Source organism: Oryzias latipes, chromosome 12 (genome assembly GCF_053564925.1).
Source record: "Oryzias latipes strain Hd-rR chromosome 12, Olatipes_Hd-rR_3.1".
Taxonomy (NCBI): domain Eukaryota; kingdom Metazoa; phylum Chordata; class Actinopteri; order Beloniformes; family Adrianichthyidae; genus Oryzias; species Oryzias latipes.
Window position 1 is genome coordinate 26517203 of NC_136248.1, and position 15877 is coordinate 26533079.

The 15877-nt window shown below is 39.4% G+C and overlaps 1 protein-coding gene across 7 annotated transcripts in view; it reads left to right on the forward strand.

The window, feature by feature from the left end:
* The window catches only part of dab2ipb (DAB2 interacting protein b), a 166997-nt gene that overhangs the window by 35119 nt on the left and 116001 nt on the right, over positions 1-15877 (forward strand). For 2 of the 7 annotated variants that reach the window (XM_023960455.2, XM_078955470.1), the window contains exon 1: positions 4729-5364. The exons of 3 other annotated variants lie outside the window; for them this stretch is intronic. In XM_023960455.2, the coding sequence (XP_023816223.1) occupies positions 5241-5364 (124 nt within the window). In that variant the 5' untranslated portion in view covers positions 4729-5240. Of the gene's footprint in view, positions 1-4728; positions 5365-15877 lie in introns of those variants that run through there. 2 more of the 7 variants (XM_023960454.2, XM_078955469.1) reach the window with 1 other exon arrangement.

A 15877-nucleotide genomic window follows, 5' to 3' on the forward strand; every position in this document is an offset into this window, starting at 1 on the left:
AGCTAGTGAGTCGATGTTTTAGGAGCAGCAGCATTTATCAGGTCCTGATGGTGAGCAATGAGATCCTGTTGCCGCCTGCAGCTGTAGTTCTCCCTTTCTTCCACAAGGGGTCACTGCTGCAACAGACCTGACCTGCTACTTCACTGACTTCTCAGTCAATTGAGCGGTTAAATGAAAGGATTCGAACAGATTTAATCCAGAAATCATTTTACACTTATATTTTATTATTCTTAGCAGTCCCATTGCGTTGTTTTTACTCCACTGGATAACTTTTTTTTCCATAGATGATTAGTCCCCACTTTCTATTAAACATCTAACAGATTTCAGTTTAAGAGGGCTGTGTAAAAACTTTTTTTTTTTTTTTTTTATCTTCTGTTAAAAGTGGAAGTTGTGACAGTTTAATATCAGCAGTGCTTTGTCTTAAGGTTTCTGTCTTGGTTGTTTATTACGTACCCCGCCTTCGCTCAGCAGTAGCTGGGACAGGAATATAGAAAATGGAAATCCATATCATATATCTTAGTTGTCGGTCATCAATGCTATCCCTGAACATGTAAACAGTTCTGCTTGTGCGTGCAGTAGATTTGCATAAGACAGAGTTGTTAAAACTAAAATTAGTGTCTCCAGTGAAGTGATCATTCAGGGAATCATCAGAATCTGATAAAAAAATGCAAATAAAAATACAATGTTCAGGTTGTATTTCTTTTTCTTCACATAAACAACTGTGGCAGCTGATTGCTGACTTTGTGTGACTCATTTATGAGAACTAGTGTTTACGATAAGTTTGCATCCAAAATGTTTCATAATATTGCACGTTTTTTTCTTTTTTTTTCCTGCTGTCTTCTGAACCTTTCCAGCTCATTTCTCGCATTCATTCAGCAGGTAAGACAAAAAAATTTAACTTATCATTGCTTTTCTTTTTTTGATGAAACCAAAAATTACCTTTTTTATCGTTTCTGCCTGATTTCAAGAATAGACTGCAAACATTTGTTCATAAAATTAAAAGATGTTTAATTAAATGTATATTTCCTGGTTGGATGGAAAAACAGAAAACTCAGTTTTATTTCACCAACTACAACAAAAACTCAATCTTTTTTTTTTTTTTTTTAACTGGCTGGGGTCGTCGTGTCCGCCTTTAATTGTTGCATCTGACTGAGTTCAAGTCATAACCAAAAGCACAACAGAACAAAACAATAATAGCACTTTTTTTAAGTTTAACCTAACGTTTTGAAAACTTAAAAGTTGATTCAGGTTCCCGTCTGCTGAGATCCAACAAAGAAATGATGATGATTTCAACAGATGTTCAAAAATGTCTTCTTCTGCTGCAATATGTTGTGTTGTTACAGTAAAAGACCATCCGGTGGCTAATTATCTATATTATGGCTATTGTGGGGTATGTTTTTTAATCACAACTTTGTGGGTTTTTTTAACAAATCATGCAAATATTTGTAGTGCAGGGTGCTTATGTTCATAGTTTTTAAATTTGGGAAACTTTTCTGTGGACATACTTACATTTCAGTAAGTATTCCAGACATGACAATGCAGCATATAAATTAATTAAATCACTACAAATCATAACTGCAATGTGACATTTTAACTATTTGATGTTTTTTTCACTGGAACTGTTACAAAAAAAATCCAGAATATTGATTATTTGAAGGAAAGAAAGAGGCTTCTTCTCTCCACTCTGTCCTAAGGTTGCAGCTGGCGTGCACAAACCCCCCCAAATCTGTGGCTTTTTCCATGTATTCATCCTTTCACTGTCCCTTTGTGATAAAATATAAGGAAAGCCATTATCAGCACACAAACTGCACGGCCCTGACTCGCCCTTGCCTGTGTGCAAACTCCTGGCCAGTCTAACAAGATTCCATTGTGAGTGATTATTCCCACAGAGATTGCAATGCAAATAGAGAAGGCTGGACAAACCAGTCTGCCGTGGAAAATAATAGGATTCTGTTTGTCCTGTTTTTTTAGAGAGGTGGGGGGGTTATGGACAATTCAGGAAGCCAAATCAACCCCACTATAAACCTGCCTGTTTGTATTTATTCAGTGTGTGTGCTTAACTTGGGAGTAAAACTGCTTCGGCACAAGGTTTTATGTTTCCTGTGGCTCCAAACACAAGACTTTCAGCTCTACCTTAAGTGATAAATCCCCACCAAGGTCCAGTGAAGTCTCTCGGTGGAGCTGGAGGCCAGCAGCCCACAGTGGATGTTAGAGACGCATTCTCCGCTCCACCCTGTCGCTGAGGGGTTACGGGCTGAGGTAATGACAGAAATTCCGCTGTGAGTGCAGGGTTATGGCCCCCAGCGGCTCCCACCAGCAACCGGCGGCATCACAGCGAACAATTGAGCAGCAGCTGAAAGGAGTAAATGCAGTCCAGAGAGTGGGCACAGAAAGACTTTAATTAGGAGGAATCAGCATATCAATGCACCTTAGAAACGGCCAGAGGTTGGAATTTTAGCTAACTCTGCAGATGATTACCCCGGATTCTACGTGTTGTTCTGGAAGTTTTATGCTCAGTCACAGCTGGCCTTACGGGTGGGTACGGGCTGTCTGCAGGGGGGGGGGATGGGCAAACCTGTACGAGGCAAATTTTAAGAACCTAGACCACTCGGTGAGTCTGTATAGGGAAAAAAACTGTTTGTGCAGACGCTGTAGGTGACAGGTCATTGAGAACATTGTTACAACACATAAGGGTGAAATAGCTGAGACAGAGGTACATCGGACCAATTTTTCCTTTTTCAGGCCCCCCAAAACCTGCTAAGGGTGTCCTTAGCAGGGGTCTAAGGGGTCCGTTGTGCACTCAATACTTGCAGCCTAACTGTTAGAATTTAGGCCATTTCAGAGTGTAATTTGTGTGGGCGTCCTACGGCCTCTAAAGTATCATCTGTACACCCCGTGCATGCACATTAGCGTGTATGCAGCCAGTGCGCCCACCTTACTAACAGCTAGAGTGCAGCTGTACATTGTTAGTGCGTGTTTACTTACATTATCCTTAAAGATACACTTTCCCCACCCACAATGGTACGTTAATGTTCCTTTAAGTCTTACTCCAATCATCTTTTGATCTCCTGTAAAAGCGTTCCCAATGGTCTTTTAATTATGACATTATGGGCCAAAATAGGAAAAACGTGTGCCGTTTGCTGAGACAGAATTTCTACAGAGCGGCAGTAGTTCATTACAAATTAGCCTCTTAGTTGTGGGCCAGGACTGTTGGCATGGGGTGAGCCCACCTCTCTTTCCATCATCCATCTGTTTATATACTCTCCCACTAGTTTACAGCCCCTCACAACCCCAAGCTAACATTATCGGTGCGACAAAATGGCTTTCCAGTTGAAGCCAGATGACAGTTCAGATGAGGAAAACAAAGATCTAGTCGTCTACAAGTGGATGGATCAGAATGGAACGGAGCTGGGAGCTTGCAGCTGTTTTAGGTCCTACGTCACACCTACAAGCATTTTCCATCTGCATTTTTTCATCTGCTCTTAATAGACAACGATTTGAACAAACAAATACTCAGAAGTTCAATTTGAAGCATAATTTTCCTAATATATGTCCTCCATCATCAGAAAAATGCTGCAAGAACTTGCGACTTACAGTCAGATTAGGCAAGATGTCATTTTTACAACTTTTTCCATCCTCTCTAAATGTCAACAGCCTGCACTTCTTCAAAAATATGAAGACTTTGACTCCTTTCGTGCATATAATCACCATAACGTCTTGACTTCCTCCTGTGTCTCCAACTTTTCACAATAGATCTGAGTCACAGCCATTGATTTTATTTTTGTCACAATCATGTGCATTCACACTCACACAGACACACACTGTCCTCTGGACTCATTTGGCATCAAATAAACAAAAACAAAAAAAACTTTTTTCAGTGATTTGCTTAAAAAAGTCTTTTATTCTGAAAGATTTTAGCCAAAAAAAAATTAGAGGTAAAAACTGGTTGAAATCACCTTAGCTGCACTTGAAGCTTCTGCGGTTTGACTCGAAATCAATATTTCAAACCACTCTGTCTGAACTTTCTGGCCACTGCTGGGAACATAATAATGTCTCACAGATACAGTGGGATTCTGCCTTTCTTAAATGTGAAAGTAGATTGAGAGAAAATTAAGAGAAAAAGAGCCAAAGTTTAAATGATGTTTCTTTAACACATCAGTGAAGCTTTTAAACTTTGTTATAATTAAGAAATAAGAGATGATCAGAAAGGGGAAATATTTACTTTTTTGTTGTTTTTTTTAAGAAAAGCTTAAATTTCCAGAAGCTGTAAGCATCCTGATGTACAGACACGTGTGCTTGTGCGTTTACTTGAGGACTCTGCTCTGTCTACACAACCCTCATCTCCTTTCTATTGGTTGCCTAACATGTTTACATCTGCTTCTGGCAGTCTGTCACTCCCAGTCATGCCTTTCTTGTCTGGGAAGGCAAATTTAAGTGGACGTATCGTAAAACCAGGAGCCAGACTTTTAACAAATCAGGAGCTAGGAGTTTGATCGAAAGTGGGGACATTTTTATCAGTTAGGCTTGTCCCACAAAGTTTGATCAATATCTGTGAGTCAGCTGCAAATCTGGCTGGATTTGAGGAAAACTTTAAAAGCTGTAAACTGATTGCTGCGTTTGGAAATCCGTTCCACCTTGTCGATGCGTGTTTTCTAGGCATCTCAAAGTTTTCGTCCCGGTGTTCTCATCCACATAGCATGCCTTCCTCCTCTCTTTGTTTAGTTGTATACATTCTCCCCCTGGTCCCGGGAGGTGAGGATGTATGAAGCTGTGCTGCAGCGCTGTATTTTGCAGCGTTGTTGAGCTGAGGGGTTGGTTTTTCTGACCGTCCCTGACATTCCTTCTGTGCTCTTGCACTCTGGGAACAGGAACAGCTTTCCTGTCATTCAGGATACACACTCGCACAGTATTCCGGACGGCGTACAACTGGTAGCTTACTGTGGGAAACTTTGAGGGGGAGTTCAGAGCTGCAGAGCTCGTGGGACTGGATTCGCCTGCGTTGGACACAAGTGGATGCTTGATGTTTTAATCCTCTCCTCAGCAGCGGGAAGTGATTTCACAGAGGAGTCGATTTGAGCCCAACGCCACCCAAGAGCTCTGACTCAACGTCTGCAGAAGGACTTCTAAATGAAGTTTGTGGTGAACTGAGCTTGACCCCATGAGAACCTCGCCTAGAGTTGATCGGACATTACGAGGAAGAAAACTTGTTTCTGTTGAAGTGGTGAGCTGAGAGTGGCACCATGGCGGGGGTCACCAGGAAGGCATCAGGAAGACCCTCGTACTACTACAGGTTCCTGGGAAAGTCCCGACTGCAACGTCAGCGAAGCCGGTCCCGCAGCCGCACCAGGTCGTCTGCCATGAGGGGTAATAAACACTTGAATGATACCAAAGCTGCTCTTTTGGCCTGATATTTCCCTCCCAGGCCTGTTACAGAAGAGATGCAACCAAATACTGCAGCAGCTCAATGACTCTGACAGTCTCTGTTCTCAGTAGGGTTTGCAGATCTATGACGACTGCAACATGAAGCTAAAAATTGAGTTCTTCTTACTTTTTTCAGGACAGATTCTGTGGCGCGTTCACATGAGAACAAGTCTTTTGGTATTTTTAGGACCTCATGGCAACGCTCCCTTCATGTTGACGTTTTTCTAGTCAACAGTTTGGCGTCACAGTTCACAGAGGGATGCTTTTTGTCATGCGTGACAGCTCCCAGTTTGCTGCAAACCTGCCAAGTTCTACCCTGCTTGGGTGCTACTCCTGCAACTAAATTTGCTCTTTTGCAAGGCTTTCGGCTGCCTGATTTTTCTCACTGAATGTAGTTTTTTTTGCCCAATGTCCTCCAGCAAAATGCTTTTTAGTAGTAATGTTTGAGCTAACAGTTCTGTCCAAAAGACTGGATTTTTGTGATTAAGGGTGATTCTTCAGGCAATTTTTTCTCATTTTTAAGAGGGTTATTTTTAAGGCATTGCTAATAGAAGAGAGTTGCTCCGAACTCAAACTTATTTAGGAGCTCTAAACATCAGGAGCACTGCATCTCCTCCAGACTGCATCTCGATTTGTCCTCCCGTGTCCATCTGTGCTTGGTTTCTGCCTTCAGATGAAAGAGGAGCTTTGAAGTCGCTCCACTCTATCATTCACTTGTCTAAAGAGCGCACACGTGTGCATTCGAGCTGGAGTACAAAGACGAATGCAAACACGCCGGGCCTTGATCTTTGTGGAGCCCTGTCCTCTGAAAAACTTTTGCATTAAGGGACTCGCATGCAGGCGAGAGGACAAACTAAGGCTAAAAAAGACGTTTTATTTGTTTTAGTGGAAAAAATAAAAGCCTGAAAGTCGGTGGATTTATAAAATATTACACTAAAAACAGAAAAATACATTGTAGGTGTAGAATTTCAGATAGAACATTAATGCTTTTTTGCATTGATAGACAAGAACAGTCTAATCAGGGTGTTTTATTCTGGAAACTTCCTGTTGCTCATCTGTGCAACTTCCTGGCACTTTACCCACTTTGTGATTCGTTACAAGAAATAGATAAAAGTCTAATTTATTTAAAAAGAGCAGAGCAGAGAAGCACTTGTAGGATGTTAGGAGTCATAAGCGTTTTAATGAGCTATGGTGCTACAAAACAATGGAGCTCCATCAGAGTCCACAGCGGTCAACTAATGTGGATAATCCAAGTGTTAATGGTGCTTATTTATGTGGCAGGAAGTCTGTCCCCAAGGCAATTTATCATTTGAATGTCCAGCAACAAATGTTGGAGGTGAAATTAATACTAACAGTGGTCACATTGTCTCGAAAATAATGTCTCAGCCAAAGGATGACTAGATTTCTGCATGTTTTTTGCTACCAGATTACAAAACGTTCAATCCAAGTCTTGTTGAGGTGTGAATTTATACAACTAGGGTCAATTAAAGAGCAGGAATTAACCTTCAGCGTGTCAGAATAAGTCCGAACCAACATCTGCTGGTCATGTAGGGAAGCAACTCAGATTCAACCTTGATGTCATATAATTCCAGTTAATTTCTCCTTCATGATCAATTTTCAAACGGTTGGTACTTCCATGTTTTAACCATACATGACCACCAAATTTGAGTCCCTGATCGGTCGAAGTTCAACTTTGAAAGCATATTTATTGTCCTCGTATTTTGTATGTAGAGCCCACTTATGTACTTCTGTGAGCTTGAAAGTTTTTAAGCCCGAAACGTGCAACGCAGCTTTATATAGACCTTTTATTGGAAGTGGTCATTGGAACATGTGTTTCCCAGGCCAATGTGAACGCAGCATTAGGGGTTATTAAAATGCAGCTGTGGCTGGTTAAAATGTTGAATATCTCTTGGCACAGTTGTGAACATGAAACAAATGTTACAACGTACAGAATTACAGGATTTACTGCAATTATGTGTTTTCGAGGCACAAATGTGATCAAGTTTTCATTCATCTACATTTTGGTTTTATCGTTACTGTTTTCACTATTTTTATTCAAACATTTTGGATTTTTAAAAATTTTTCACACCAATAAACAACCTTTTTTTTTTTTTTTTTTTTTTTTCTTTTTTTTAACTTGTCCTGTCCAACAGCTGGGCAGACAGATGAGAGCTGACGGCCTCTTGTGTTGGACATATTTTACTTTAACAATAGACAGCCTTTAATTGTGAAGGAAAATGTGCTGTAAAATCAAAACTCTTATTCACGCTTGAGCCAGTAACAGAAGTGTGACTCTGTCCTGAGGATGTGGCGGCAGCCCCTCCTGACGGACAGCCCGTCCGTGTGTCAGATCAGCTTACATGAGCTCATGTGTTATTGTTTTCACAGCGTGCACATCTGTGCGGGCTGTTATCTGTGGAACAAGCTGATGTCAGGGGCAGAACTGAGTCCTTTTCCTGTCTCGTGCCCCGGCTGGTGACACTGACATGCAAACTCACGCTTTATCTTTAGGGAAGATAGGAAGGTGGGCAGGTAGAAAAATACGACGGCCTTGTCCGATGTGAGGACTCGCACAGAATGTCCTGACCTCTTGATGCAGGCAGAAGATGTATTCCGACTTGTGCTGAGATTGAGCTCCTGTTCAAGTTGTCATGGCAGATTTTATCGTTCATCCACGCTTCAGTGTGACAGAAACGCTTTAATTCATTAATGCAAAGCAAAAAACTTTACATTGAGACATTTTTGGAGGATCTTAGAAAAGGAAATCAACTTTTTCTTTTGAAAACTCTTAAAACACATAAATTCCTACCATTTTAATATAGTCTCCAACCACAAAGAAAACCAGAAATTGTTTTTTTTTTATATTTTTATCAAGTCTAGATAAAGAGGTATCACCACTTCTTTATTGGCAATTATTGCTGAGGGCATTGATGGCCTATTTCAGTCAATCAGTCACTAACAGGCTGTCGAACAAAGGTGCTTAACAAAAAAAACATTAGTTAAAAATAATAAAAAGTCTTATACCATGGTCCGGGTGATTACTTGATTCTGATTGGCTGCTTGGGTTGCTTTAAAAAGTGATATACCACAGGGTAAAAAGAAGTTCCGGTCACCTAGCTTAAACGTTTTGTATCACTGCGCCGCCTTCTTTAAAACAACCTTTTGCTTCATCATTTGGACAAGAACAAGCGGTAAGAAGTGAACTTTCTCTCTGAACTGATGCTTTAATCAACCCATGGAAAAGATCAGCATTGATAACTCTTTATATCCCTGAGTCTTGACTGCAGCGGTGGTGCGGCGCGACACGAACTATTTGTTACGTGGTGCAGCGCCGCGTCGCACCACATAACAAATAGTTCGCTTTTTGTGAGAAAACAAGAATTAAGGACTAAAAACTGGTTACTATTTATTTATTTTGTAAGTGACCATGGAAGCAACCGTCCGACGCTAATTTGACAGGCTTCCACGGCGTGCTTTAAAAAGTGATAATGCATACTTTGTCGACCATTAACCCTTACATATTAGACACATGAGATTATAAGCAACAACAATAAATTTGAGAAGACACTGCATGGATCAAAGGATAAACAGGGTAAAAATGTACAAATAATATGCAATAAAAGCCATACATAAAAGCCTAATGAATAAATATGTTGATTGAATTACTTATTTAAAAGCTAAATTAAAAGATGTGTCTTTTCTCCATACAAATCTAAAAGATACAGTAATGGAGCATCTATACAAGTCAACACAAAATAACAATTCTTATGTTCTCAAAAAAAAAATTGAGCATTTTCAATCATTTTTTCCTCTTATTATTTACTGATCCACTAATTAAATTTGCATTAACAGGAACCTGCAGGTACTTCCTGTTTGGAATGCAAAGGGGGAGGGGTCACTTAATGGTAATGGTATCCAAAAAGTAATATTTGTCCCAAACTACCTTCATTTTTCAAAATACCTGCTTCCAATGTCATATCATATAATAACATAGGACCACAACGCAAAAAATGAAATCTAAAGCTAAATCTGGAAAAAATGTCTCATTTGCTGTCTTCCCAGAAAAAGAATCTTATTTAGAAAGTTTTTCAATTGCAAAATAATCTTTGTTATAGATAAGTCACTAGAATTTTTTAAAACTTTTTTTTAAAGAAATCTTGTTGAGACAATCTTTCTTACCCCATTGTCAGATTTTTTTTTTTTTGCTAGTCTAAAGAACAAGGTTTAAATTTGATAGAATTTAAAAGCTCATGTTTGGCTACATAAAAAAGTAAAGAACAGAAAAGAAAATCTGACAGGAAGATAGAAAGTCGGTGTAGTATAGGAAGAAGGGGGTTAAAAGGAAATGGTTTCAGGACCAGGGCGATCTGTGTCAAAGAAAACATAACCATGACGTGAACACGGTTCAGCAGTGGGACAATGGGAAGGCTGGTTTGGATAGAACACAAGTTCATTCTGGTGATTCAAAAATTGCTGTCAGTTCTTTGTAAAGCAGAAACGTTTCCACAGAAACATCACAGATAATCACTGTGATTCAGTCACAAAAAGGCAAAAAATAAAAAAAAAGTCAGTGTAAGTAGGGATCTGAAAGCATTCATTTGCTTGAAAAAAACAAGGACAGAAAAAAAAGAGAGGATATCAAGCGGAGCGCCAATGTTCAAACTTAAAAGTTCGCTGCTGATGGAAACATTTTTCCAGTTTCCTCTAAAACGAAGGAGCTTTTTCCCGCTGTTAGTTTCAGAGCACTTCTCTCTCTGATTAGGCTCATACTTGAGGGAACAAAGGCAGCACTAATCATCACACGCAGCCTAATTCTGTCATCGTTTTGACTTCATTTTCCCTGCATACATTTAATCTGGCCAACAGGCTGAAGACTATGTGAGATGAATTAGCAGACATTACCACACCGCGAAAATATTCCTTGTACTTCTGCCAGTTCTGCTTTGAAGGATAAAACTGATAATGTAGTTAATTAGCTTTCGATATGGTATCAAAGAAAGCAGAGATGTCAGTCAAAGAGAGAGGACACTCAAAATGTGCTACGGAGTCATAAAGGAAACCTATAAGGAATTCTTGCCTTTATTTTCAATGTTTAACCTGGGATTATGCGCTGATCTCTGTTGTAATCTCTCAAGTCTTCTCACCCGCCTGCTACTCTTTTTTTTTTTTCTTTTCATTTGGCGTAGAGGCTCTCGTCGAGGGATCTGGCTGACGTAATGTCTCTGAGCAAGCAAAAGAGTCCAATAAAAGGGGGGACAGGTGCAGGCTAATCCGCTTTAATCCACACATATCAACTCAGATTACACGCCTCAGTTTGAGAGCAATTTTAGAGAACTCACTGCGAAACTATGGGGGAGTGATCAACAAATCAAATAACAGCATGAACTGGTTATTTAGTGCAGTTTGAAAACGTCAGATTTTTGTTGTTATGCTAGCATACCCTGAAAATGGGAGTCTAGATCAGTGTTTTTCAACCAGTGTGCCGCGGCACACTAGTGTGCCGTGGGAGATGGTCAAGTGCGCCGTGGGAAATTGCCCTCATTCACTGATCTAAAAACATTTTCCATCTCCAAGAAATCAGCTTTCTGTGCATCCCAACTGGCCCTGATAAAACACTGAGTAGTAAGGAATATAAAAGATCTTAAAATTACTTTTTCTTTGTGTTTATTTAATTCTATTAAAGATATTTTGATAAGAATCACGGTACCGCGATCTACCTGCAGCTATAACTGTGTAAGGAAAAGTCCCGCCCCTTTAACTGTCTCCGCCAATCATTCTTGAAGGCTTAATCACATGTCATCAGTCTGACCAATCAGAAGTGGTTAAAGTCTTCACTTCCTTGTTCTTAATTCTGCTGATAAAGTCGCTCAGTTCTAACAGAAATACCAGCTAGAGCTCGTCTTTAGCTGGTTGTTCATCTCTTAGAAAAAAAAGCCGCAATTTCCTGCTTTTTCTGCCACAATTATCACAAAAATCCACGTGAGATTGCGGGGGGGGGCTGTCGATCAATACAGACCATGAATTTCTGCTTCTTTTTTTTTTGGATGCTGGTGTGCCGCGGGATTTTTGTCAGGGTTAAAGTGTGCCGTGGCTCAAAAAAGGTTGAAAAACACTGGTCTAGAGGACGCTACTGTGGATAACTGCCAATCTACCGCTACACACAACTCTTGGTTTGCATCAGAAAGTTGTTATTTTCTTCAAAAATACTAAAAGCAGACCAGCTGCTATTGTGACTAGTGCTAGCTTCTTGATTCTGGATAAAAAATAACCAATTGATCTACTACGTCTGTCTGGTCTAGAACAGCCTACCTTCCTTTTTTTGCCCAACACGTTTTTCTCATCATAACAAGATAGTAGAGTGTTGTTATCACCATATAACTAATGTGTTACGATTGTGAGTTAATGAAGGATGTTCTTTTTTTCATTTATCTACAGTCCGCAGTAAAACAAACCAGTTTGTTAGAGAAAATATCGAACACCAGAACTTATCAATTTTTCATTAATTACTTTAATCGTGGTCTAACTCAGGCGGCGATTGTGCTGATGTTGTTGGTCGTATACAACATTCAAATCAGTCATCATCATTTGAGATGGTCGACCCGGCTGAAGCTGCACAGGCGGGTCACTCTGTCTATAATCAAAAGAAAAAAAAACAATTTTTTTGTAATAGTAAGATAGTAAATGTCATTATCATGAGAAAACTGGAAAAAAAATAAGCAAGGTAGGATGGTCTCAGCTTTGTTTGTCCACAAAATCTTTTCATAGAGATGGATTTGGGGAAAATGTCTCAGATTGTCCCCCCAAAAAATCCATCCTCTAAGTCAGTTTTGGCATTTGCTCTTATTTCCTTATCCTTGTTTAAAACCCCTTATTAAATTCTGATCTAATAAACCAGATATTCATTATGGCATTCATTTACTGTGATTTAACACAAGAAGAAATCCAGACCTTGTTTGTTAGATCTAACTGTAATGTCCCAGCGGTCAAATAAAAACAACCCTTAAACTTTCCGGTGACACATAAATAACATGTTCTTTGAAAATACTGTAATACTTAAGCGTAGCACTGGCTGATTTAGATGCAGATTAAAGGGGCGTTTCATATCGACTTTGCACCGATATGAAACGCATTACTAATATAAACTGTTGGATATGGGATATCCTCTTTAAATCAACTGCATTTTAGCGCAAGGCTGCTTTTCTCCACTTCCAAATCCGCTCGAATTACATTACGTACGTAAAAAGTAGAAGAGTTACGGTGCTCGAAAGAATGTTTCTCAAGCCACTATATTTTTGAAAAGTTGCGTCTTCTAAAATCAGATTTATGCTAACGCACACATTCTTTAAAATTAAAGTAAAATCAGGGGAGATAATGGGTTTTTGGACCCTTTATTCTTTATCCTTTTTTCTTCTGATTTTTCTACGGTTTTCTACATATTACTGCCTCCACAGGTAGTGGTTGGAACTGCAGTTTTTCATCCAATGCGTGATTTGTTTATTAATTGGTGGGCTGCGATTGCATGCATGTATTTTCAAATATTTATTGGTGGACTCTTGTTCTTCACCTTTCATTGTGTTCCACCTTTGCTTGTGCTTTTTTTGTAAATAAATATGAAGAGCTTCTATTTATCGGAGGGCAGGTTTGACGACGTTTTTGTTAGTGGAAGTGTTGACAGCAAGTTCAAACTTTAAATTATTGTATTTAGTTTGTTATCCATTGGCACCAAGTCTGTGCAGTGTTTTTCTTTTCTGGCCAAGCGTCTGATGTTATTAAAGTCGAGAGGATCTTGGTCGGCGGCGGCACAAAATCTGCACAAACACAAACTTCCTTCTTCTGTGGCCCACTTCTTCTCCCTCTGCCCTATCTTCAGCTCCCTTCCTCTGCCTTCCCGTAACAAACCGCAGACAAAGGCGAGCATGCGCCAAAATAAACACAAAGCACAGCACTTTTCTTTGCATATCACTTGAACAGATGCGAATGTGGAGTCATTAAGATACTTAGATGTAGCACAGAATGTCTTATGCATTCTACACTCCTGACAGGTTGTCCGTGTTCGCAAAAAGTTCAGTGACTCTTGGTTCTTTGTGCTCTGGTAGTTTTAGTCGAGTTGCTTGTTTCCAGTGTTTCACCAAGGAGAACTGACAGCACCTCTTAATCAGCCTGTCATCTCTACACTGAGTAAATACAGAATCTTAGAGGTCAGAAGTCCAGTGCCGACCTAAGGGTTCAATGTTAAAACCTTTTAGTCTCTGTACAGCCCACTCTCCTCTTTGTCACTGAGGGTTTTGGACAAAAAAGTGTGAAAGTTCAGAGCTGCAACATGTGGGACAGCTTCCATGGAGTGGAATCCAGAGATCATTTACTGTATGTGAGAACTGGACTGAGTGAAACCTCCCCCATGGAGTCCCAAACAGGACACGTCTATGGGTCTATGGAACAGCTATTACTCAGTCAGTCTGTGTGTCAGAATAACCATTCTTGCTCTGCTATCTTTTTTAACATCTTCTTCCTAATACTCATCTTATTTAATAATGTTTTTTTTTTCCTGTAGTGCAAAATAGTCAAATTATAAACTGGCCAATTAAATGCCTTATTAAAAGTGGTGCTTGATGGTACAAGTAATGGCTACCTGATCAGTCCCCACATGCGCGATTATAACGTCATTTTCTCTTTGTGGCCAACATTACGACAGTTAAGGATTTGATTTAGATTTGCTCCTGTAGTTTGTGTATTTTTTGTACATTTGTTGTTCCTAGAATGTACACCTTGTAATGTATTATTAAACAATGAGAATATATAAAGATAATAAGTTCCCATTAGCATTCCCGGACTGTTCTACTTCATTTACAACTGTCCAAACCATTTAAACAGCGGATAACTCCATGATCGCACAAATTTCTGTTTTCTTACTTTTCCCATGACTAAATTACATCACCCTAAAATACAAGAAGGGGCGTGGACTTCCAACAATCTCACTCCTGATTGGTGAGAGTGGTTGCCATTGAAATGTTGACTCGAATTCTAACTCGAACCAATCACTGCTTACTGACGACAGCTAGCCAGGGGTGCGTCCTATACACAGGTGGGACTTATATGTGATTTTTAATTAATGAATCACAGTTAGAGGGCGCTGCAGATGTGTGTATATCACTGTTGGCTTCTGACAGCAACTCAGAAGAAGAAGTGCCACTCACTCCTATGGTGGGCTTGGTGGAATGTTCCAAAGCGACACAGATTTTGTGATTTGAAGTGATATGAAGAATTCAGTTGACTTAATAGCATGTTGTTTATAAGACAATAGTCTATATAATTATTCATATGTTACGCTGAGATTCCTCCTGTGTTTCATGAAGCTATATGCATAAATGTGTTACAGTATTGAAGCGTGAAAATATTCAGGTTTTTTTTGTTATTTATTCCTTTAATATGATTTTTATGAATGATTTTTTTTTATTACAATACAATTTTTGACTGCTGTAACTTATAGTCAGAGAAAGAGTTATTTTCTATGGGTGCACCGGACAGACGTGGTTTCAGCAGCGCCGCCAGCCGGTCAGCAAATGTTCCAGTCATCCTTTAGTTGTAAAGAAAATCATAAAAGAGAAGCGTTTGCAGGGATGCCAGTGAACTGAGAGAAGATAGACATCCAGGTAGAGAGAACACGGTAAACAACTTGACAGCCTGTGATTTTTTTTTTTTTTGCTGCAGATTTCAGCGGCCCGCGGAGAATCTGTGTGTGTTTGAAATCGCTTTTACCTTCCTGTCAAAACACTGGTCTGCATTCTGTGTGGATGCTCCTCTCCACTCCTGAGGGTGCAGACTTCTTAAACTGCAAACACATGCTGCTGTTTGAAGCAGGTTTCATTCCTCATTAAAACACACAGCTAAATTGGATCTAATAAATGTTTTAATGTTGACAGTTTGAAGCATTTTCCAATCATTAAAGTCTCTCTATAGTATTTTTTATTATAGTATGTTTTAGCTTTAGTTTTCTGACCAATTACCAAGCCTGTAGCCCCTCATTGGTCTACAACAGGAAGCTTTTTCATGTTGCAGTGGTTTGCACCAAAAGGCAGACAGCTGGTAAATGTTGTGGAATAATAAACCAGAAAGGAGCTTTATGTTTGCTGTTAAAGTTTCAATTAAAAGTTCGCATTAGACTTTTTATCTTTTTAGAGTGGATTACAGCTTATCAGTGTGCAATACAAACCCATATTTGGCCTTTTTGACATTTTTTTGGCAAGATGAATACAGAAGTTATGGTTAATTGGGTTTTTTATCTGATGCAGGGATCTCTGGAGCCATATTTGACTCTTTTACCTCTCTTCTGGCTGAGCAAAAACAAAATAATAGCACATTTTAAAAGTAAGGGTGACTAAATTAATTTAATTTCTAAATTAATTAATTTAATTTAGATTCATTCAGTTTAAAAATGTATGGCTGAGATGCACCTAGA